General features: G+C 40.3%; 1 protein-coding gene across 1 annotated transcript in view; it reads left to right on the plus strand.

Moving 5' to 3' along the window:
- Positions 1-3,071: 3,071 nt before the first annotated feature.
- The window catches only part of LOC120803997 (V-set and transmembrane domain-containing protein 2-like protein), a 46,990-nt gene continuing 26,437 nt past the window's right edge, over positions 3,072-23,624 (plus strand). Inside the window, exon 1 of the mRNA XM_040153091.1 lies at positions 3,072-3,413. Within this exon, the coding sequence (XP_040009025.1) occupies positions 3,296-3,413 (118 nt within the window). The 5' untranslated portion in view covers positions 3,072-3,295. The remainder of the gene's footprint in view (positions 3,414-23,624) is intronic.

Below are 23,624 nucleotides of genomic sequence, written 5' to 3' on the forward strand. Positions count from 1 at the left end.
AATTGTAAACATTATATCTGCATAACATCAGCATTTTAGCAATGTAATTGTGAGCATGTTAGCATGGGGTGTGAGCTCAGCTGCTGTATAAGTTTGGCTGCTCTTGCTCTCAACATGTTATTGGACACTGTTAAAAACACATTCATTTCCCCACTGTTTTATTGGGGTATAGTAAAATATTACCAAGGCACATGCCCCAGTAAATGGGGCCTAATGACTCCCCAGAGGTAAACTGACCACCAGTTGGTGATCATCATAAAAGCATCACAGCCATCAATGGAAACAAAATATCAAGTATATTGTCTTTTCTTCTATTCCAAACCCCCTTTGCATTTTTTCCGTCGCTACTGTTGATTTTTATGGAAAGTAGTAGGAACAGTTTGTGCAATTGTCTTTGTCATGTTTTCATGGAAAGCAGTCTGTTGGACTGAAAATAAAATAGGAACCTCTGGGATAATGGCTTTGATTAAAAAGGGTAATTCGAGTCAAGTAATGCAATTAGTGCTTAAAAAAATCCAAAAGGACTGGTGACCACCTGGGTTTGCTTTCTAAAGCGGGGATCCAGAGAGGTAAAAGAGGCCTCTAACAAAAAAATGTCAGGGGATCAGGCAGGCTGTGCAATTATGTCATGAAACAGCACCAGACATATCAAGGAGATTCTAAAAGACTCTTATGGTGTCTTATGTACTTGCCAGTCTCTGTATTCAATGGTCCAGAAATAACTATGATGAAAAAGGAAGGAAAAATGAACAAGAACTGTGTTAGTGGCTGCATGTCTCAAGGTTTCTAAAGAACAGGTTTCAGAAGCGTAATGGAACAAAATACTGAGGACAAATTAGGCAGAACTTACATTTTTTGATAGAGGGTGCAATGTTATGTTTGGTAGAAAAGGTAACACTGCACATTCACCTAAACCTGGAGGGAGAGCCACATGGTTTGCTCTCCTACAGGATAGCATTTAAAGACACAATAAGGGAAAACCTGTTTAAATATTACAAATGTGAGCGGAATGATTGGCGGAAAAATGAACACAAAAGATATCTTACACTGCTTTTAAAAAAGTAATTTAAATTAATAAAACAGAACTTGTCATTTCACAGTTCTGACCTTGATTAAAATATAATTGTGTGTGAATCCTACCAACACAGAAATGAAAAAATATTATAAAACACATATCTTTCTTTTGCTCTTTAACAAACACACAAAAATAATATGAATTAATATAAATTATTGAGGGTTTGTTTCCTTGAAATAGTGTTACACAGTAAATCGTTTTGCCTGTCAAGGTGGACAAAATATCCCCCTGGCTCTTCTGTCCTTTAGCAGTTACACACTGTTACATAAACTCCAAAAGCACATATCTTAGTGTGGCTTTGTGTCATTGGAAACGTTATCTTCCACTGTTCAATAAGTGACCAGCACTGAGGCTGCATTTCAGCACCACGGACAGCGACACAGCACAGCCACAGTGTGCTGTGTCACCCTGACAGCAGTCTTGTAGGCTGAAACAGCTCTCTAATAATCACCATTTTTTACTACTTACCAATGGAAATTTTTAAATCAATAAAATACAGAGCATGGTTTTGTGGGATTGTTAACAGAAAGCAGTGTAGAGCTGTGTCCAAAATCACACGCAGTCGTTGAGTCGCGATAGTGTAATTTCTGCATCTATAAAATGCGGGCCATTACGTTGAAAATGCCACGTACGCTACCTTTCTTGTTCCATTGTGGAATTTTTGAAGGCACTACAGGATTTTCTTCAGCACTCACACAAGGCTACAAACAACCCGAATGAGAACACTGTAAAAGACAGTACTGGCACTCTCTCCATTCAAAAAGAATACCTCCAGTTAGGAGCACATAATTATCTCGTCCACAAATATACTGTAAAAAAAAAACCGACCTCCACTTTTTCAGACCTAATTTCCAGTAAAAAAAATATGGTCTTATATTTGGGCCTATATCCTTTCTCTCCTCTATTCATTAAGCTTAGCGATGCGCCTAAGTCTTATGATGGTTGGGACAACCTTGCACTACATAGAGTGTACAGTTACACACTCAGATTTCCAACACTCAAGTAAATGCAGTACACTATATACTCAGCAGGGAGTGATGTCAGGCTCAGATTCAAAATGTTCCTGAATCTGTATTGGTTCGCAGACGCACGTGAGATCATATTTTTATCACTAAGCATGGCTCAAGTTCCAACCAGTGAGAGCCCTGACAGCAAGTTCAGCCCCAGATCTGTAAAACGTACCTGGGCTGGTGTCCCTCAACACAAGGCAATACCGGTGTGGATCTGGTTTTCGCATCTGGCTGTGTCTGGTAGTTCCCACAAGCCTGGCCCGGAACTAGCCTATTTTGATCCGCTCAGCGTGAGGTCCAAATGACGCCCAATTCTTCGTTTACACACCCCGTACTTGGGAGGCGTCTTCAGCGGGCGGGAAAATGGATGGGACTGTAGCACATACGGAAACTGATCCGTTTCAGAAAAAAAAGAAATACAAAAATCTATCATGTGAAAGAAACCAAATGTGCTCTAACTTTGGCAGACAGTAGAAAAACGGGCCTTTAAGCAAAAGGGAGGGAACGAACGGGCTCTATTTAACCCTATGGTACTGGGTCAAGTTTTTTATTCGTCACATGCCCAGGGTCAAGACAGTGGCAGTGAAAGGTTTTAGCAGCTGTGCTTAATTAATTACACAAATACTACATGTGGTCTGGTCTGGACTACTTTTTACCCTCCAACATTAGCAAACACTGTTTAGCTAATGTTGGAGCACCGCCCTCTATATAGCCTACCTGACTGTAGAAAAACATGTTCTTCCCTTTATTATTCACCTACCATCAATAAAACGATCAATAATGATAATAAAATGTTTGGGTTTTTAACCTTTTACTGCTCTCCAACCATTTCGTAAAAGCGCGTTGCCCTTCGCGAGAATCAACGTTTAAGGTTAGTAAACGTGTTTTTAATATCACTCCTCTCATAATTGCTATTCCTCAATACAGGCCGCAGCACTTGCCTTTTTGGGAGAAGTCTTCCTCCGCCGAATGTAGAGCCGAGCTAAGGGAAGCAGATCCTTAGTCACTCAGCGGGCATAGAGGGAGGCTGCCGCGACTTCTTCGTTTCCCTATTGCTCGCAGGTATCGCACTCCCTTCCTCGCCACAACAAGTCACCTGGATTTTAAAAACAAACCAAAACAAAGAAAAAAGAAAAGAAAACACGACCTGCCCTTCACCCGATGTGAAAAAGAAAGAGGGGGAAAGGCGAGCAGACCAAACAGAAGAGAAATGGGAGCGTTTAGGGTGCTGCTGGGGAGTTTGCATTACATGGGACTCTGCATTCAACTTAGTGTCTCCACGAGGCAAGCTGGACCCGGCGAGACAGAGAACCACATCTCTGGGAACGGTAGGTTCAGAGCCCCCATCCGGTTCCTTTTCCCTCACGGGGCGCACGGCGTCGGTGGTGCCAGCGCGCTCGCATGCCGCGGCGGAATGAAACAAACGGCGGCACGCAGGCGGCACACAGGCTGGGGCCGGTGTGCGTGGACAGCCAAAGGTGCCTGTGGTCTGAGTGCTGGCCGCCACAAAATGAAAAAGAAAAAAGAGTTTACGTGTGCGCAGGGACCAGATCAACCTGTCATTCAGTCAGTGCATGTCTGTTGCTCATCTTATTAGGCCAACAAGGTTTGTATAGTCTTATTTAAATGCATGTCTTTAGACCTTTTCCAGTTATAGTTTTTCAGTCTGGAAGGCTGGATTCTGATTGATTCCATGGCCCTTTTGAAGGAGTGTAAGGGTTGGGTTCTTTGATTGGTGGTGCAACAGTCTGTGGTTTATAGTGAGCCGCTGCTCCTGACTGACACGGGATTTTGTTTGTCCTGAGAGCTGCAGCTCTTCACCGGTGCTTCTCATCCTGCTCTCTCCTGGTCAGCGGGGGATTCATCCGGCTGGAGCAGAGGGGATGTCGGCTGATAGATGGAAGTGGATATTCTCTCTTAATATCCCCACGAAATCTATGCTGAACAATCTTCCTTCCAGTTCAGATCGGCCTCCTTCCCTCTCACCAGGAGCTTCCCTAAATGGCCTCTGGTGTTTACACTTGGTTACGTCATACAGTCTAACACAGAGTGTGCTATGGCTCTCCGCTTTGTCCCGGCAACGTTGACCCGGCCGGCCAGGCTCCACAGGTGATTCATGCCGCCAGCTTGGCAGAGGTGCCGACGGCACTAAGTTTGTGTGGGCTGAAAAGTCAAGTGAGGAGGTGAAGGAAGGGAGATTGAGCGGAAAGTGATGGCCAGCAGTGCTGACTGCCTCGGTGCCCTTGAGGCAATGACTCTTGCAGTACATCTATTACCAGCCTCTCTGACTCCCCTGGAAGCGCGGTTGGTTTGAACGACACCCATGACTCCGTTTGCATCCCACACACTAAGCTGCACTATGCAAAATTTGCATCCAAAGGATACCTCAATTATATTAAATCTCAAAGCATGGTTACAACACAGCTGAAAGCCCAGCTTTGATGATGACTACACCCACGGAAAGTGATTAATTGAAACTTGAGAAGAGTGAGTTGAGTCCTAACTCATTTTGTAAGCAGCACTGAGTGGGTGCATCACCCAGAGAAAGCAAAACTAGGAAATGTTACATATTTTTGACCAAAAAACAAACAGAAAAAAAATCTCAAAGAAATAGTTTGACATTTTGGGAAATATTCACTTTCTTGCTGAGAGTTCAAATATGGTCTCTGGTGTCAGATGTGGATTGGATGTTCTCCTTGATTCTTCACTGACTCCTGACCCCCTTTACAAGTGGATACTGTGACTGGTTTTGGTCTGGTAATTTCAGTTTTTCGGTCATTCAATCACACGTCCAGGGTCTTTACTGTTTCACTGCTGTAGCTAAATTGTAACACCTGTCACCACGTGATTTCATATACCGTTCAGCCACTGGATCCCCTCACTGTCGGGGTCAGCATTCAGGTCTGTACGTTCTCTTGGTGTACGCCACACATGCACTCGCCAACTTGTTGAGACGATGGTGAAGGACGACTCATTCGGCGTTAACCTCATTCATCCTTGTAATGAGGGGTTTATGAACTCCACCCCTACTATAATATCCCTCTCTGTGTAACTGTCAACGGACTGGTCATGCTGAGACAGTCTGTTCACGTCCTGCATTGACATCACCTGAGGAAGAGTTGCTCTCCCGTTTTTCCTTTCATATCTCACCAATGCACGAGCATCACGGTCATCAAATGTGCCACAATTTCCGACCCTATTTACTGACGTCTTTCCCACAGATCTAAATGCAGATGCCACTTTAGTTACGGTTTTCTATTGAAACAGCAGCCAGTTGAGCAGCCTTTGTAACTGAAGCTCCTGCCATCTGTGCCCCAACAATGAACCCTCTTTCAAAGTCACTTAGATCTTTGCCTCTTTCCATCTTGATACAAAATCAGAATCAACAAGTCACAGAGCATGATGCAATGTTAAGTGCTTAATTGTACCATGCAGAGCACTTTTGTAGAAGCATCTGCATTCATTATGTTTCTCCTCATTTATTCAGATATTTCGTTTGTCAACAGTTTGTATATACTGTGTGTGTGTGTATATATATATATGTGTGTGTGTGTATGTATGCATGTATGTATGTGTTTATGTATATGTGTATATTTATGTATGTATTTATATATATAAATACGGATGTATGTATGTGTATGTATGTATGTATGTGTGTATGTATATGCATATATGTGTATGTATATATGTGTATATATGTGTATGTATATATATATGTATATATGTATATGTGTATATATATATATATATATATATATTTGTGTATATATATATATATATATATATATATATATATATATATATATATGTATATATATATATATATATATATATATATATATATTTGTATGTATATATATATATATATATATATATATATATATACACACACACACACACACACACACACACACACACACACACCATTGAGCCACAACATTAAAATCGGTAACTGGTTTTAATGTTGTAGCTGATCAGTGTGCACTACTCCTGTCTTCCTCTCAGTGTGTGGTTTGTCTATTTAGGTTGTACCAGCAGAGAACTTGAGGTGTTGAATTTTTTGTAGCAGGTCCTGACTCCTTGTGACATAAAAACTCTGGGCAGATGATCTCAGAGCCCAGCTATGTAAGGGAGTCCTGCTGGGATGCGTTTGGTGGTCCCTGTTGATTTAGCAGTCTCTGTCCTGGTCTACAGTCAGGGCAGGATTCTCACTATACATTATATACCATCCATTAGATCCTTTGTCATCTTAACAAATTTATCATTTTGTTACTATTTGGAGCAATATGAGTGATATCTCATGGCAGGTTAGTGCATCCATAACATAAAGGATCTGAATGTGTTTTCAGACTGAATAATGTGCTTGTGGGAAGAGATATCTTAGAACAATGGCTGTGTGGGATTTTATGGAAATGAGTGTGTGCAAATACACTTGTTATTGTTTTGTCTTGAGGGTAGAATGAAAGAAAAGAGGAGGGAAACTAGAGATTTGAAACTCTTGCAGACGCGAGTGCATTAGCAGATTCATGTACTGTAATTCCTAATTGAAATACTAAATGGCCTTGAAATGTAATAATTGGTAAAGCATTCAGAGCACAGTGCATGATGCTGTGGTATAAAGTTAAATCATATAGGATTGTCAGCTGGACCACAGGTGTAATTATTTGCAGGTTGGGAGTGATGAGAATTCAGGGATGAAGATGAGGATAAGCCCAGAAGAACTCACTTTAATATCGATATATTTGCAAAGAAAATATTACCACTTTTTTTAGACTGTCCGTAGTTATGAGGTGAATTCACCACAGTGAGTCATATCAAACAAATGGCATGAGGACAGGGTCAACGCAGGGAAATCGAGAAGCATTCATCCGCTTTTCTGCGCATATACTGAAATTTGTGGTGTATTTGGTTTCTGAGCCCCTGGGAGTCATAATTCACCCTCCTTTTCCTTCACTGGCTCTCCACCAGCTGGACTAGAGAACCGTGAGGTAAAAGAAAAGGAAGTAAGAGAAATGGAAAAAAAAAAACTGTTTGGACATCTCTGCTTCATTTTCATACTGCTCCGGTTTGCATCTCCCCAGTGGTTGTTTTAGTCATCAATACTTAACTCCTAATTAGGGCATGGTTATCCAGCGAAGCAATTGTTGCAACCGATCAATTGGCTTAATTAATCAGAGAAGGGTAAATGAGCTGTTGGGCCAATAAGATGATAAAACTTTGCAGGGGAAAACAAATTGTAATGAGACAACAGGAGCAATGTTAGCAGGAACTTTTTTTTTTTGTGGACAGCTCCGTTTTATACCAGATCTTCTAATTTTAGTCATTTATCAACTTCCATCATACCCCAAACAACATGCATTACTGCTTCTTCAGCTTGAATCTGAATCGAAACAGATTTTCCCCTTTAATGTAAAGTGACAAACATGCATTTTTGGCTCCACTGACTTGACTAAAGAAGTGATCCATGCCTACAAGCATTCACTCAGGGCCAGTCTCGTGTCTTCACCCAGTTTTGACCTCCTTCACCAGAAAAACCAGCGCCATTCTGACTCTTGTTATTTCATTGGATTTGAACCATCTTTTCCAATTCAACAGGTGAATCATTTACCATTCACTGAAGACTGAATCCTTTATGCTTCATCACCTTAAAAGGCTCAGGCATGGCTGCTCCTCTACACTATGCCAGAATTTGAGGAGAATATACCGGATGGATGCATGAGTATAAACCCAGGTCTGGCATAGATGCAGTCACAGCCTGCGATGGATAAGCCTCCTTTACAACCCTTTCTTTACCACCTTAATTGCCCTTTTCTACTGTTGGGTGTGTTGTATGATAAATGTAACTGGGGGGGAATAGGATTTCCACTAAAGCAAACTGGGGCACTGAGGCAGTGACATCACCCTACTGTTAGACTATTAAAAATTTAACAGTGGCCAATGCAGTATCACTGGCAAAGATTCAGCAGCAGCTTGTGGGGTTTACTTGTGTCTTCTGCAGAATCAGACACCAAATGTTCCCGTCTGCTCCTCGCCTCCCACTCAGTCATAGTTCAGTGGTGATGGAGGTGTATTAACATGACATTGGGGTTCTGTTCATCATCACAGTAGTGAGTATAGAAGAAAAACTGTCAAACTCAGAATCAGGTGCACTGATTTTGAGTTTTTCACTGTCACAAGTATAGAGAATACTGTTAACTGGATCAGCTAATATGGGCCCACATCCAAGTAGCACTGAATAAACATTCCATAGTATTTGCTTTTTCACAAATAATTACACGAGCTGTTGCTTCATCCCATTAGAGAGGTTTTGTAACAATATTCAGCTAAATTATATTAGAGTAATACAGAAAAGAGCATTTATTTTTTCACTTCTGTTATTTCAGATTTGAAAAAAAGAGCCAAACATTCATAAATCAGTTTTTTATTGCTGTATAAAGCAGCCTCTCTAAAAGCTGTCATTTATTATTCTTTTAATGGCCCTATTTCAGGTATTATTCAGTTGTTGGTTGGTTTAAAGATACCCAGCTGCTTTTTCTCTCCTCCACTATCAGCAAATACATTTGTATCACCATGCAACAGACATTTTTATTACAGCTGCAAAATTATTTCAGTGCCAGAAGGTATACTCTTTCTTTCATATTTATAGCACTGCAACTGGGTCTCCTAAAATTTTTGTTCATACTGTACACAACTATCTGCAAACTTAATCTGGTTCCAGACCTCAACCCCAGCAAGGCTGCCCACATCTCCGATTAGTTCAGAGATTCAAATAGGCTTTGCGTTGTGCCCACTGATGGTTGTGTCCGCTGGACGGAGAAACAGTCAACCAATCAAAGTTTTGTTGGCAGGATTAAGACACAAACACAAATTAAGACAAAACTTAACCGCTCCTGCTAACCGCTAACGCAGCTTCTTTGTCGACTGGTGTGTTTGTCCTAACTGACTGGTTAGGACAAACAACCAAACCCTGTTCATGAACAATGTCAAGACGAATGAATGAAGTGAAACAAAAAGGCAGCTCACTCTGAGCACTAGGTCAACTGGGCACTAGGTCAACATTAAGAAAAGTTCATGTTCTTGGTTAAATATTGAAAAAGTCAATGTTATTGCTAAAACCTATGCTTTTCATTCAATGACAAGTCAAAATGTCTAAGTCAAAAAGAGCTATGGCTTTCAAACATCTTACAAGATTATTGGTTAATAATTTATCACTTGCTATGAGCAGTTAGACTACTGATCTTGCTCACCGTAGCCAATATTAGTCACAACTTCCAGGGAAATGGATTAAGTCAGTGTTGTTGTCTATCTGTATTCAATTTTAAGTTTTATTTAACTTTAATTTTAAAAATGGCAGGTATCAAAGTAAGCGGTATTTTTGCTATAATGCTGAAATGATCAGCTGAATAACTGATCAGTTGGTCAAGAGAATATTAATCAACAACAACACTGATAATTTATTAAATGTTCCTTTATCAAGACAAAATGCCAGACATTTGCTGGTTCCAGGTTCTCTAATGTGAGCCGAATATCTGTGGGTCTTGGACAGTCAGACATCAAAATGCTTAATAATGAAAATATTCAATTCAATTAAATTTTATTTATACAGCACCAATCCATAACAGAGGTTTTCTCAGGGCACTTTTCATATAGAGCGGGTCTAGACCGTACTCTCTATAGTTATATTTACAGAGAACAAACATTCAGCCTTGAGCGAGCACTTGGCAACAGCTGCAAGGAAAAACTCCCTTTTAACAGGCAGAAACCTTGAGCAGAACCCAGCTCATGGTGGGCGTCCGTCTGCCTGGACTGGTTGGGTTGGGGGGGGGGCTAATAATAAAAATAGTGATAAAAGTAATGGGGCTAATAATAGTACTAATAAGACAAAATATAACAATAATAATGATAATCATAATATTAATAATAGAAGTAATAATGATAATAATAAGCAGTGCGTGTTGAGCAGGATCATGGGGGGAGGAGGTGGTTTGCAGTCACAGATCCAGACTCTGCAGCACCAGAGCCAGAAATACCTGCAGAAATTGACAGGAAGAGAGAGACGAGAAAGCACAAATGTACAGGAGAGAGAAGAAGCCGAGTTAGTAACAAGCATTGATGGGATATGAATGCGTACAGATGGAGAGAATATCAGATAGTTACCGTCCTAAATGTATACATTTAGTACCTTTATATAAATGTACTCCGTGCAAATAGCCCAGTTTGCCTTGATATACTTACCAATTTGCTTTGATGCTCTTTCCAATATGTGATTTAGCCAAAATTTCATCCTGATGTAAAATAACTAGGGCTCTTTTACTCCCTCTCTCCCTGTCTGTCTCCCACTGTCAGTAACTATGTTGCTCAGAAAGAGACATAAAAATGCAAAAAAAAGAAAAAGAAAAAGAAGGAACGTGTCAAGAATAAACAGGAAGGATGGGTTAGGGAGCAGAGGAGAGAGGGACAAGCTGACAGTTTTACAGCTTGTCGGCGCTTGGCAGTAGGTAAAGTCAATGTATTTAGGTCCTGACCTCGGTAGATTCTCGTCACTGAGAAGACAAGTGCTGCGGGGCAGCCTGGGATAAACTAAAGAGAGGAGAGAAATTATCATTGTAGCTGCACTTTCCCTCTGCCCAATACACAGCTCAGTTGTCTCTGGACCTAAAGATCAATCTTTTACTTCTGTCTTCGTCTGCATATTCTTTCATGAGTAAACTGTACTCAAAGCTATGATCCATAACATTTTCATATTACAGGTTTGGATTTTGCTGCCCTCCTCCATTCATTGACACAATTCCGTAGTGATTCAAGTTATATACAGTATATACGTCATGATAACTGTTAAACGTCGAATTAAAAAACGAATTAAATTGAATCTTTTGGACATCGGAAGCGCCATAAAATATGGGCATGGCAGACTGACACAGGTGTTTGAACTTATTCTGATTAGACCTGTGCTCAGGTAGAGTGTGGAGTTATGACGGTAAACATGAGGTCACTAAACTCAGTGTGTAGAAAATAGAGGGATAAAAGGGTACGTTTTCCCACCTTAACAGCTGCAGAGTGAGCGAAATGTCAATCAAACAGTCTGCAGACGCCCACACAGTCCTGAAAAGAAGGCTAATCTGGCACAATAGGTGAAAACACCTGTGGATAGATTGTGGCTGGCTTCACCAATCTGCCTTTAAATGGAGCTTTTTTTTTTTTCCTAATGGCAACAGCTGGATGAACCCATTAGAGGCCCTCGGGGCAAAAATTGGCTGGTTCTGGGCCCCTATTTAGCCCTTGTTTGTTTGGTGAAACAGAAATTTAAACAAGAAAATGCGCCATGTAATTTTGGACCTAGGGCCCTGTGTTTGGGTGTATTTTTGAATATTTGAAGAAGACATGTTCATGCTGAAACTAGGTGTTAAGTTGCCCTTTAAGGCCCTTAAGACTTCAGTCAATTCACTTTGCTTCAGGGGTGCATATCTTAAAGAAAATCTGCAGTTCATCTATATATCACAAAACAACTGAGACTGAGTCAAACAGGTGGTGGCGCTACTGCTCCAGTCATGTGCCATTGAACCATTGCAGAAGAGGAGGATGCGCCAAGACCCAATTAAATGTACTGTCAGACCTCAACTGTTGAAAAGCAATGTAGTAAACATGATGGAAACATGGCATTAATGCATGAAACAAACATAATTGCCATGTTTCCATTATGTTAATTGAATGAATTAATTAATACATTAAGGAACATAACAGGCTCCTTATTGCTCCACACAGATCGGATGTTTTCATCCGCCGCTATATTCTGCCTCTTCAGTGGAGCCGAAGCTTCGGTGAACGTTTAAGTCACACACCTCATGTACATCATGATGTATTTGCAAAGTCTGTTTCCATTGCACTCTGTAGCACTTTGTTTTTATTGATCCACTCTTTTTCTACTGCCCCCAAGCGTAAAAACATGTTTGTGATATTTCAAGATTTTTTCAAATTTCCAGTGTTTCTACTCGGGTTTTTTTAATTCACAAATTGAAAATACGCCTAGAAACTAGTCGGATTGAAACTCAGCTTTAGACATCATATAACAGCTCTGCACTACCATAGGTTTGTAAATGAACAATGAGGAGAATTAACAGAACACGTCCAGAGCGTCAAAACTTCCCTCCAGCTGTCACTGTGACGGTTGTTCTGTGGCTGTGGTCAGGGAGGAAGTCATTTGAGCGGACGACACTGATTGGTTGTATCTGATTCAGCCGGCTAATTTATCAGTCTTACCCGTAAGGAACATGGCAGCAGTTCAGGTGTTGTACTCACTGCTCGACAATGTGGACTTAGTGTCCTCCATCATTCTTGCCTCCTCCTCGCTTCCCTCGCTGTGCTGTGTTGTGTGTAATAAACTCTGAGTCCTCTCCCTTTCCCCTTGATGGGAACGCTCTCTTCTAAATCGGCACAAACAAGCTACGGGGTCAGCCGGCAGTCAAGGACTCTCCCTCTGTCTTTCTCTATAAGTGCATTCTGCCGAGCTTGTCCTTCGCTCGCTCGCAAAGCACTTCACTAGGGTGTGTGTGTTTGTGCAAGTGTGTATGTGGGGACGTACTTTGGAGCAGAAATGATTGCGGGCAGCTTTGAGCGTGGCGATCCAAAGCTGCACTTTCTCTGAGGTGTCCCTCTATGACTGAAACTCATCTCGGGGACTCATCATCCAAACCCGCGGGTGTGTGTGCGTGCGTGTGTGCGAGGCTCTGCGGACTTTGTGTGAGAGATGATAAAGGCAGCTTTGAGACAAATGATCCAAGCGTAGAGATGGAGGGGGATAGAGTATTCCCTCTACTGCACTCAGCATGATGATGTTGGGGGAAGTGCTTGGCTGTGAAGACTTGTCTGAGAGTTTGTTGCTTATCTTCCATTAGACACATTATTGCCAACGTTGCCATCAAAGTGGAAACACACACACACACACACACACACACAAACACACGTACACACACACACACACACACACTTCTCCTGGGGAGGCACTTGGAAGGACTCATCTGTTGGCAGTCTCACTGAGGGAGGAAAGAAGAGGAGGAGGAAAAGGAGGAGGAGGAGGAGGAGGAGGAGGAAGACAGGGGAAGAGGGGAACTTGATGTATCCGTGGTCCAGGATCAGTCATTTGCAGCCTGAATGAGCTCCTCAGCCTCCAGCCGGATGCCACATAATTTAGTAAAGTATCATTGTTCCCTGGAGAGTCTCTCTGATTTGTGTTAGACATTTAGTCAGTCTATACAACTGTATCTTGAAGTCACATGTTGGTTTGACATTGGTTATTCTTTTTTTCCTCTCAACGTGCCATTACAGTTCTGAGATTGTCTATGTTTATTTGACTTGGAAATAAACGTAGTCATCTATATTTGTTTGACTCATGTTCAGAAAACAGAGCTGTTCCCCACAGGGATCCCGAGAAGTGTAAATTCATCATGAAACAGAAACCAAAAGAAAACACAGTATTGCATATATGTTCCATTTGAAAAAGAATCAAGGACAAACTGCAAAAAGCTGCTTTCGTGCTTTTTAATCGCGTTTAATGCAGATATGCATTTACAAGGCTGCCTCGTCGGTCCATTGCAGTGAATTCATAATGCACGTACTGCCGAGACCTTTGAAAATAATCACCAGGTCCACTGTGCACATGGTCAAATACGCATATCGTGTAATATTTCCCAGATTAATTCCCAGATTACAAGCTACATTGAGGGCCAGAAGATGCTGCTTATGACATTCTCCCTGTTATTATAACAAACACCTTCACACACATACACATTCTGGCAGAATGCCAGTGGCTGAACTCCACAACAAGCACATAATCTTTTAAACATTCATAATAGAAAATAGGTTATTATCTTCATTTTCAGTGTGTTGGTATAGTTTGTTAGAAGAAAGCTGACACACTAGCAACCAAACTTACTTCTGCAATAACAGAAATCCTTTTATTTAGTTAGAAAAAACAAGTATGCTTATTTGATTAATATGTTAGAACATATCAATGAATGGATGTTTTGTTATGGTGTGATTTGCGATCCCACGACCCTGAACAGAACAAGCAGCATAGATGATGGATAATAATTACTGCTATTAAAAATTAAAAGGAGAATTTCAAGTGGTAAATCTGCCACCATTGTCATTGCAAACTGCTTATGCGCCATGTGAGAACGGAAAGCTTAGCAGGGGAAACTGACAGTAACTGACTACTCCACTTAATAACATAACTGACAAATCCAGGTATTCCATCACATTGATGCAAAAATTTTGCAAATCCAATATTACCATTAAGCGACGGTGGCCTCTACCAAAGCCAAAGCTATCATGGTAACAGAACGGCAAAATCTTCATGCTATACAGCCTATATTGCCCAACCCTATATTGAGTTAGGATTATTTTACCACAATACTTTCTAGTGTGTGTGTGTGTGTGTGTGTGTTGAGCAGCATTGCGGTGAATATTATATCGCTTTGAAAAATTACATTTTACACTGGCTGTAGCTGCCTTTGTGTATGTTATTCAATAACTTCTATTTCCAAGTTACTGGTCATGTATTACTTTTCACTGCTTCGCACACCCACACTTTCTCCTAACCTACTGATTCCTCTCCATGGCAACTGTCTCGTGGACCTCCTCTATTCTATATGCCGTGATGTTACGGCCTTGTGTCAGTGCCTTGGAATCAACTCATCACATTATCGGCAGGCAGCATCCCAGGACTTGAAGCATATGGGAGAAGCTGACTTTGAAGATTACTTTAATGTGTTTGATTTTTACACAGCCTTTCATGTGGCTGATATCGAACCATTTACACTTTGAGAATTTTGCAAAGCGCCGTTTCAAGGAAAGTTGGCAAAGGTTACGTTATTTTATGAAACTCACGGTCAGTCATGCCCTCTATATGTAAGGAGCTACTTTTTTCCCTGAACCTCTTAAACCCTGTCAGGTCCACCAGTGAGCCCAGTTGAGCCCCATTTCATTTAATAGTGCAGCCATCAAAGCATTGCTGGGTTAAAGTATTTCTCTCAATATAAGCATCATGCAGCTTCAATTAAGTGCTGGAGCATAAAAACAGGACATACTGTACCAAAATATGACTTCGTCTTTCAGTGTGGGATTTTTTCGTCTAAGTTTAAAGCAATGAAATTCGAGGACAAAGTATAAGGGTTCAACCAGTTATGGACTCTTCATGTATGTTATGATTTAAATACTTACAGTTAAACAATAAGACAAAATGAGGATGGTAAGTAATTCTAGTAAAGTATAAAAATGTGTGTTAATGCTGTTTAGGGGCGAAGAAGGCTAAATGTGTATGTGTGGGCAAGTGTGTGTATTTAGGTATTTATGATTTGCTTTTATCTGAAAAAGGTTTATGCCGCATTGTAAAACTACATGAAACTAGCCAAAGAGTTGGAATTCTGATTTGTCTGAATCCACAATCCGGTCCACTTATTGTATGTATTTAAGTTAAGCTTTCAATAATTTTAAGTAAAAAAATTATAAATAAGTTTAGTCCTTCTTTTTTATGGAAAACAAGTTAATTAAGATAGATTACATTATCTATATTTAGCTGAATGATGATCTGGATATTGATCCTCCTTGATACTTAACTTAAAACAGATTTGCAATCAAAATTTTCTTGAGCTGCTGGACATGTTCTTGCTATGAGCAGAGAGCTTTTGTAGTTCCTTGAATATCTACGTGAAGGCCGAGGATCTTTAGATTTTACTCCTGTAATGTTAAATGTAACAGACTCTTCCGATTTCAACCCCTGGACCAGCTAGTATCCTCATATGAACGACAGGCTTTCAAACTGCACATTCATTAGGTGCTGCTGGACACATAATCCAGCGAGTAGCAGCAAAAAAACAAAGCCATTTTAGTAGCCCCCCCGTATGGAGCACACACACATGCACGAACGTAGACACAGCGTGCTCAATTATGCGCACTGCCCCGGCCATTTTCAGACAGGGTTATCCATTACAACGTCTCTGCAGCGACCAGGCCAAATTACACTGCTGTGGAGAGCCTCTTTCCTACACAGTGGGCGTGTATGTATATGGACACAGACAGGACTGACCCTACATCCAATGGTTGGTTCCGCAGTTACCCAGACTCGAGCCAAATTAACTGGCATACACATGTGTAACATTTCAAAGTATTCTTTGGAGTAGACAAACCCACAAATACACACACACACACACACACACAGAATGACAGGCACAATTTGCTTCAATCCAGTCACCCTCTTTCCCTCTTTTAGCGAGCTGCAAGTGATTCACATACTCTGTCTTTTATGTCCAACTAATAGGCTCTTGGCCATTTTTGAGGCCCTGTATGGTATTTACAAAGGGCAGCTAAGTTGGACAGTGTAGAATGAAACATGTAAACACACACATACATGCTCACGCTAATACCCTTACACTCAGCTTGGTGCGGCAGAATCGCATAAGAGAAAATGGTCTTTTCTCAGTATGGTTTTGTAATGGTTGGCTGTGCTGCAGATGACAGCTGTAGTCCAGATAGACACTGAATCCTGCTGGTTGGACGTGGTTGTATTCACTGTCCTTCAGAATTTATTGTAAGTATTGCTCATTGTTAGAGCTTCAACTAATATATTTCCATTTTACTTAATTCATTGATTATTCTATCAAATATTTCCCATTTAGTTTCTGAAATGTTTTTAAAATGGAGAAAAAAATGCTTGTCACAGTTCCCCAGAGAGCAAGGTGTCCTTTTCTCTGACTAACTGTCTAAAACCAAAGATATTTGCATTTAAATATCTTATACAGTTAATCAACTGTCGAAACTGTTGAATAATTTTCCGTTATTTCAGCTCTAATCATCATAATACGATGTGATAATACAACAGCTATATCAGACCGGATATGGCTTGATCACTGAAGTATAAATTGTTAATTTCTATGACAAGTAGCTAGCAAAGCTAACTTCTCAAGCCACTAAAAAAGAAGAAATAACTTTTTTGTATGTGCATGTCTGTATGTTTTTTTTTTTAAATGTTTTTTTTTTCTATAAATTGATTCTTTTACAACGCTATTACCAACTTAGTGCATTAAGTTCACACAAGATATAAAGGAATAATTTGACATTTTGATACGTGTCAGGATGTGGTTAGCATAGCTTAGGCTAAAGACTAGAAGCAAGGGGAAACAGCTAACCTGGCTCTGGCCAAACTACAAAACTCAAGATAAAAGTAAACTTAAGAGGTGCTTGTAGGAGTGTTTTGTTTTTGTTTTTTTTAGCCAAGCTAGCTGTTTCCCCCTACTGCTAGTCTTTATGCTAAGCTAAGCTAACTGCCTCCGTCTGGGAATCATATCAGTCTTCCAAGTAGAGTCCTAACAAGAAAGCAAATAAGAATATGTTTCTAAATGTTCCCAAAAGTATTTCTTTAAGAAATAATTTTCTGTATGTTAAAATGATGTCTCGCTAAAGACAAATTAGAAATAAGGCGGAACTTTTCCATACAAGGCTTTTGCAGGACAGCTCTGTGGAGATTGGGCAGCAGGGCACCTGAATGCTAAACGGAGTTCCAGACATTTCATAGCTGAGACGCGGTAGGGTAGCTCAGAGCTGTGCTTAACCATCCCCTGGGTGGATTTCTGTCTGCATCTGGCTGTGCAGCTAAAGAGGAACAGTCTGGCCACAGAGGAAGCAGGTCAGTATTGGCGCTACAGACCCCTAAACATGAAAGGGTATTAATGATGAGAGCATGCGCATATGCAGCTGAATCAATACTAGAGGGATTCTTTAACCATGAAACCGCTCAGTCCTGAAGCTATAACTCCAGACAAAAGATTAGTGATGTGAATGTGTTGCATATCAAACCACCTTTCGATTTCCTCATTTCATCTGTCACGATTCTTGGCTTTGCTTGTTTTCACTTCAGTTTGACTGCAGTGGCCATTTTGCCTTCTTCAAAGTATGTTTTCAGTGAAGTGTCTTAAGGATCTCAAAATGGCGTAGGTGCAAATCAACATGCATGAGACCACTGTAACCTGTGCTGGAATATATTGTAAATCTTGCACACACATCTATTACCTCTGCCATTATGTGAAACTGATTTAAAAAGCTAGTGTTTTAAAAATGGGCCCACATAAAATTTCCCTCAAACTCCCTCTCTAACTGTCTGTGTCACAGTGATGCGCCACCTCAGCTGACAGTGACCGACATAACAGTGACTCGTACAGGTGTGCATAGAGTAAGATACTGTATATGGAGGCGGGCACATGTTTAACACTGACGTCTTTGTAGAGGTAATGTATGCAGCGATTAGAGATCATTTAGACGTTTGAACCTAGGTTGTAATTAGACCACTTTCCCAAGTGGTGTCAGACTTTTGGACCCCACTGTATGTGACAGTATCGAAGGATAATCCTGGTTTTAATAACCGATAGAAACTATGGCCAAAACTATGAAAATACAAACCAAGTTGTAATACACAGGAATTATTCTTTAAAATGTCCTAAAAAAGACAACTAAACTGACACAGTGGTGCATCACTATGTCCTATCTTATCTGTGCATAACAAAACAACCTCAGTTCTCAGTCCACTCACATGCATGTTGGGGCTTTCTACCATATCGCACTGCCTTCATCAGCAGATGGAGTTTGGACTCTGTAGATGTACTTCTAGATCTCCTTGTCCATGCTGGCTTAAAAAGTAAAAATGTATTCATGAAGACCATGCCATACAATTGAAAGCACCAGAGCAAGTGAGTAAATGGACATTGAGTTGAGTTTGATTTAACAGAGTCCAAAATGAACTGTTATGGGTCAAATTGTATCCGTTGCCTGGGCGAAGTAGGGTGAAATCACTTCCTAATGTAAACTGGTTTGCTGAAGCCCAAGCAGAAAAGATCTGATCACCTCTGATGGAAAAGACCAGGCTCTTGCAGATGAGATTTTGTTCAATATAAATGCAGTGGTATGGTCTTAATAGGAGAATCACCAGCTAATGGATGCATTAGCTGGAGCAGCCTGTTCCGACTACCTCCTAAGTCTAGGATACTTGATGATCTTTCTACAGGTTTTAGTTTCCAGCAAAGTCCAGAATGGACAGAATTAACAGCAATTTTTTTTTATTGGAAACTCTAACCTCTCATGCAGACGAGGCTCATGTTACCCACGTCAAAATACTTTAATTCTGATTACATGCTTTGGTGCACGTCTCATTAGATTTAGATTAGATTTGAAAATGTAATTCTTTCTAGTAGATTAAATGTTATTGTGCTTGTAACAGCGAGCCCCTGATAAGCTCTGATGTCTCGCTGTTGTCCTGGGCTGTACAGATATGTCAAGCTCATTAGCTCAAGCAAATTGTAGTTTCAGAAAGACAAACACAGCCACGCTGCAAATGAAATCTCCTCCAAATGAAGCTTAGCGTCGCTGCTGCAAATAGATTACAACCGAGGAGCTGTATTCCCAACGTCGGCTCTGATTAGCGCCACAAAGACGGCGCTTATTCTGTTTTTAGAGAAAGTTGTTCTGGTGTTATAGCTCAGCGTCTCTGAGGAGGCTTGATGTGTCATGTCCCTATTAGATGTGACACTTTTTGCGCCTGTTATTTTCTCTTAATCTGCCGTGTCAAAGTCATGCTCTCTTTCTGTTTTTTTTTTTCTGTCTTTTCCTCTGTCTTTTCTGGCTACCTCTCATTCTTCTCTCACCCTCCTCTTTCCTCCCTTCCTTTTCTCTCTTTCTACACGTGTTAATGTGGCAGAAGTGTCACTGATGTGGCAGCCGCCGGGAAGATGAAAAGATCCAGTGCTGATGCAGGCAGGGCAGACACTCGCCTATCACAGGCGAAGAGTGTGATTTACTTTAAAATTTTGGGTAGGTTTTTGAAAGTAGGCCAGGTGCCTCTCTTTCCCCCTCAACTCCTTGTTCCGTTGCTAGGAGTCCTGAGGTGGTTCTTAGTTAGATTTTTTTTTTTTTCCTCAATGTAATGAGCTGCACTGAACTGAGAGTGCACAGTTATTTGAAAATGATGCTCCCCTCTTCTAAGTTTGTACAACTAATTTATCACGAGCACAATGTATCGTTTGATATTTATACTCAGTCAAAATCCTAACATTTCAGTCTATGAATCTGTGTTCGGCTTTGCTATCAGGATGTTGAATAAATCCAGTTATGCTTTGTAGTTTTTACTCACTGAGCACCAATGTAAAGTAAATTACAGCCTTGCCAAGCTCCTAACAAGCCCCAGTGTTTTATTCACAGTCACCACGCACAAAGCCACCGTCCTCTGTCCACCCACTGCTGTATATCACTGGGATTTTTTTATATTAGATGACACTGAGAGCTAGCAGGTTTTCTTCTTTTTTGACTGAAACTTCTTTCAGATGAAGAAAAACACCAAATTGTGTGCCTGTGGAGCGAACCTCTCCCAACCCCTCGCTTGCAGGGCAATACTGGGGACTCTCTTCTATGGTAAGTAGCTAAAAAGCTAGTTGTTTTTTTGGCGATAACTCACTAAAAGGATGTGAAAAGTAAATTTAGTGACAAAGTTTCTATGTTGGCAATATTGCCTGTAAATGCCCCCCTAATGATGCAACAGACATTGTTTGCGCCTTTGAATTTTGAAAGAGCAACAACCAATGGTGTAACTTCAGCACTTAGTCAGTCTGTCACGGACATTCGTATTTATAGGGCTGGCCGTAGCCCCCTCATCCCTTTGAATGGGACGCTTTGTTGGCAAAGTGGGTGTCCCGACGCAGACGGCTCCAAGCAAAGAAGTTGAACTATCTGTGGATTATTTTATCTTGCCAATGAGAAACACCCAGCTGGCATTCTGGGTGGAGTACTTTGTAACGTTAACATGATATTTCTACTCTTCAGTGGGCAGTCTTGGCAAGAATGACAGAATTGTTGTTGGGACATTTTTCCAGAGATGTAAAATCCTGTCTAATAATTTTTCCTCACTCATAATTTTACAAATCGCTGTGCAGTGTTTAGGCATCTGATAAGCCTTCAAACTAATGAATCTATGACTCACAGGTAGATCTGTCAGACTTTGGAGGAGGTGTGCCCTAAATGGGTGTTCGAAAACAGGCCTATGGTGAAGAAGTTCTACTGTGACATGCTGTTTCCGGTACGGGTCACTGGTGAGATGATAAAATATGATCCGGGAAGATTTGAGTGAGAGATCCATTAGATCCATGAGACTGAAGGCTTATGACTTTCAAGAGAGTAAGTGGAAAAGGGTTATCAGTATTTGATTTTCAGTCCGAAAAAGCACAAAAAGTTTGATCTTGTTCCTTCAGGCTGCTGCTACATTTAAAACAAAGAAACAACATGCTAACTGTCTTTTATACCTGAAGCCTTTTAAAGGCTGGATTTGTGTGTAAAACAGAGACTTGCACACATGCACTTCGTTATACAGAGAACAGCAATTTTATTTGGCTCAATGTGTTTCTTTGTCTTTGACCCAATCGGCTGCTGGTTGTTTTTTTTTTTGTAATAAATATATGATATATTTTTAAAAATTCCTTTAATAAACTATTTGGTGTTGCTTTTATGTCCCTGATCATAATTCATATAATATAGCCCAACTCTTTTGCTGGACAATGCCGTGTTGTTTCTCCCAGAGACCCGCATTGTGCCAGTGGAAGTGCTGATGTCCGTCTGAATCTGACCTTCCGGACTGACCTAACCCGTTGGGGCACACTTGAAAGCCCCATAGTTTCAACATTTACTGACAAATCTAGCACCTCTGTGGTCAGACATTATCTACATTTCCTCGAAGACAGTGGCCAACTTAACAGATTGGCAAACTGAAGTGATGCTAAATATTTTCCTGACTGTGGCCGAAAGCTTAGGATACTGTTTCCTATTTACTCTTCTAAAATGTATTCTTTTTGCCTTGATGACTGAAATGCATGTCTAGAACTCAGCAGCTGCTTGCAGCTATAATGTCTTTTTACTTTTCAAATGTCATTTCTTAAGAGTCATTGCCTCATTTCAAAATACTAATGTTATTCCTTGTTTATTTGATGTTATAATGTGGACAAGGAGAGAAAAGACGAGACCGAAGGCAGGGGTGGCATTTAGCAGAGGGCGGATTTGAAGCCGGTGTATAATGAGCACGTTGCACAGAACTGCATGAGTCCAAGTTAGTCTTAACTTCTGTTTGGAGCTCCAGTTAAATATCCACAAACTCTTTCCAGACCCTTCACATAAAAAAGATCAGTATGTTGAATCATTTTCCTCCACAGGATAAAACATGCTGTTTCATATGGAAAACAGCTTGTTTCATGAAAAATAACTTCAGATGAATTTAAATTCTTGAAAAAAAAAAGGTAAAACTGTATTGCAAGTAAATGAATCCCAGTAGTATCAGAATTTGTTTTAGCAAAACGAAGATAAGTCTGAGCTGCACTATCTCAAAGCCCTTATCTTGCAGTTGACAGCTTCAGACCACAACCTTGTTTTATATTACTCCAACATATTGGAACAGAAAAACCTTATTTACGGATCATTTTTCTGATTTTACAATGGAAGCAATCTTTTCATATACTGCAGGTCAGTGATTTTAGTGATCCCTTTAACATAGCAGTATTTTCATCTCAAGCTCCTGTGTTTTAATAAACTCTCTGAACACAAACTCAGTTTTACATCCTTATTAAAAGGGTTTTTTCATTTATCCAAATCCCCAGCCATTTGTTGTCTCTCCCTTGATGTTGATTAGAGTCATTAGAGAATTAATCAGTAATCCAAATCCCTGGTTATTTGGATAACGGACGTGCTAATCAACATTTAAAACGTTAGTGTTGTGGTGTTTTTTTTCTGAGTTGTTAAACCAAAGACAGTGGTCAAATCGTTTAGATATTTAAACACTGTAAATAATGAGCAATTGAAATTTAAATACGCAAGTTTGATTGTGACTAATGTGATAAAGACAAATAGGACTATGGCCACTTTACACTGACCACTTTCATCGGTTCAGTTCAGTTTGCCGAAAAAGTCAATGGGTAATTTTAGCACAACATAACTTATTGGTCAGAATGTGGTAATTTTTACCATCTGAATAAACTGTGAAATGCACACCTACATGTCAAGCAACTTTATCCATACATAGTTGTTAAAAATAAGACAAATCATGATTTATATATAATATTAATAATTAACTATCATACTTTGTGTTTCTTTTTTGGTGTGAATGTAACAGCTGAGCTTAGCTAATAACAATGTTGTGTCATTAATCCAAACAGTCATCTTCTTTGAAATATTCACTCTTTAATGCCATCCCTCCCCCCTTTCCATGAGTGGATCAAATGCAGAGTTATTACTGCAAATGGGTCATTAAGACACGAACATTATTTACAAGGTAAATTAGCCTCAGATTGTCCAGCTGATTTATCTGTTGATTTCAGGCATCAATTTATCCTGAAAATGCTGTCAGCAGAAGTCTGCACAACACGGACACACAGACAGTTGAGCTGCTGGCTCTCATCTGAGCTCTGACGTCATAGTTCAGGAGCTGAATGAAAACTAATACGAGACCAAGTCTTTGACATGAT

The sequence above is a fragment of the Xiphias gladius genome, chromosome 18 (genome assembly GCF_016859285.1).
Source record: "Xiphias gladius isolate SHS-SW01 ecotype Sanya breed wild chromosome 18, ASM1685928v1, whole genome shotgun sequence".
Classification (NCBI taxonomy): Eukaryota; Metazoa; Chordata; class Actinopteri; order Istiophoriformes; family Xiphiidae; genus Xiphias; species Xiphias gladius.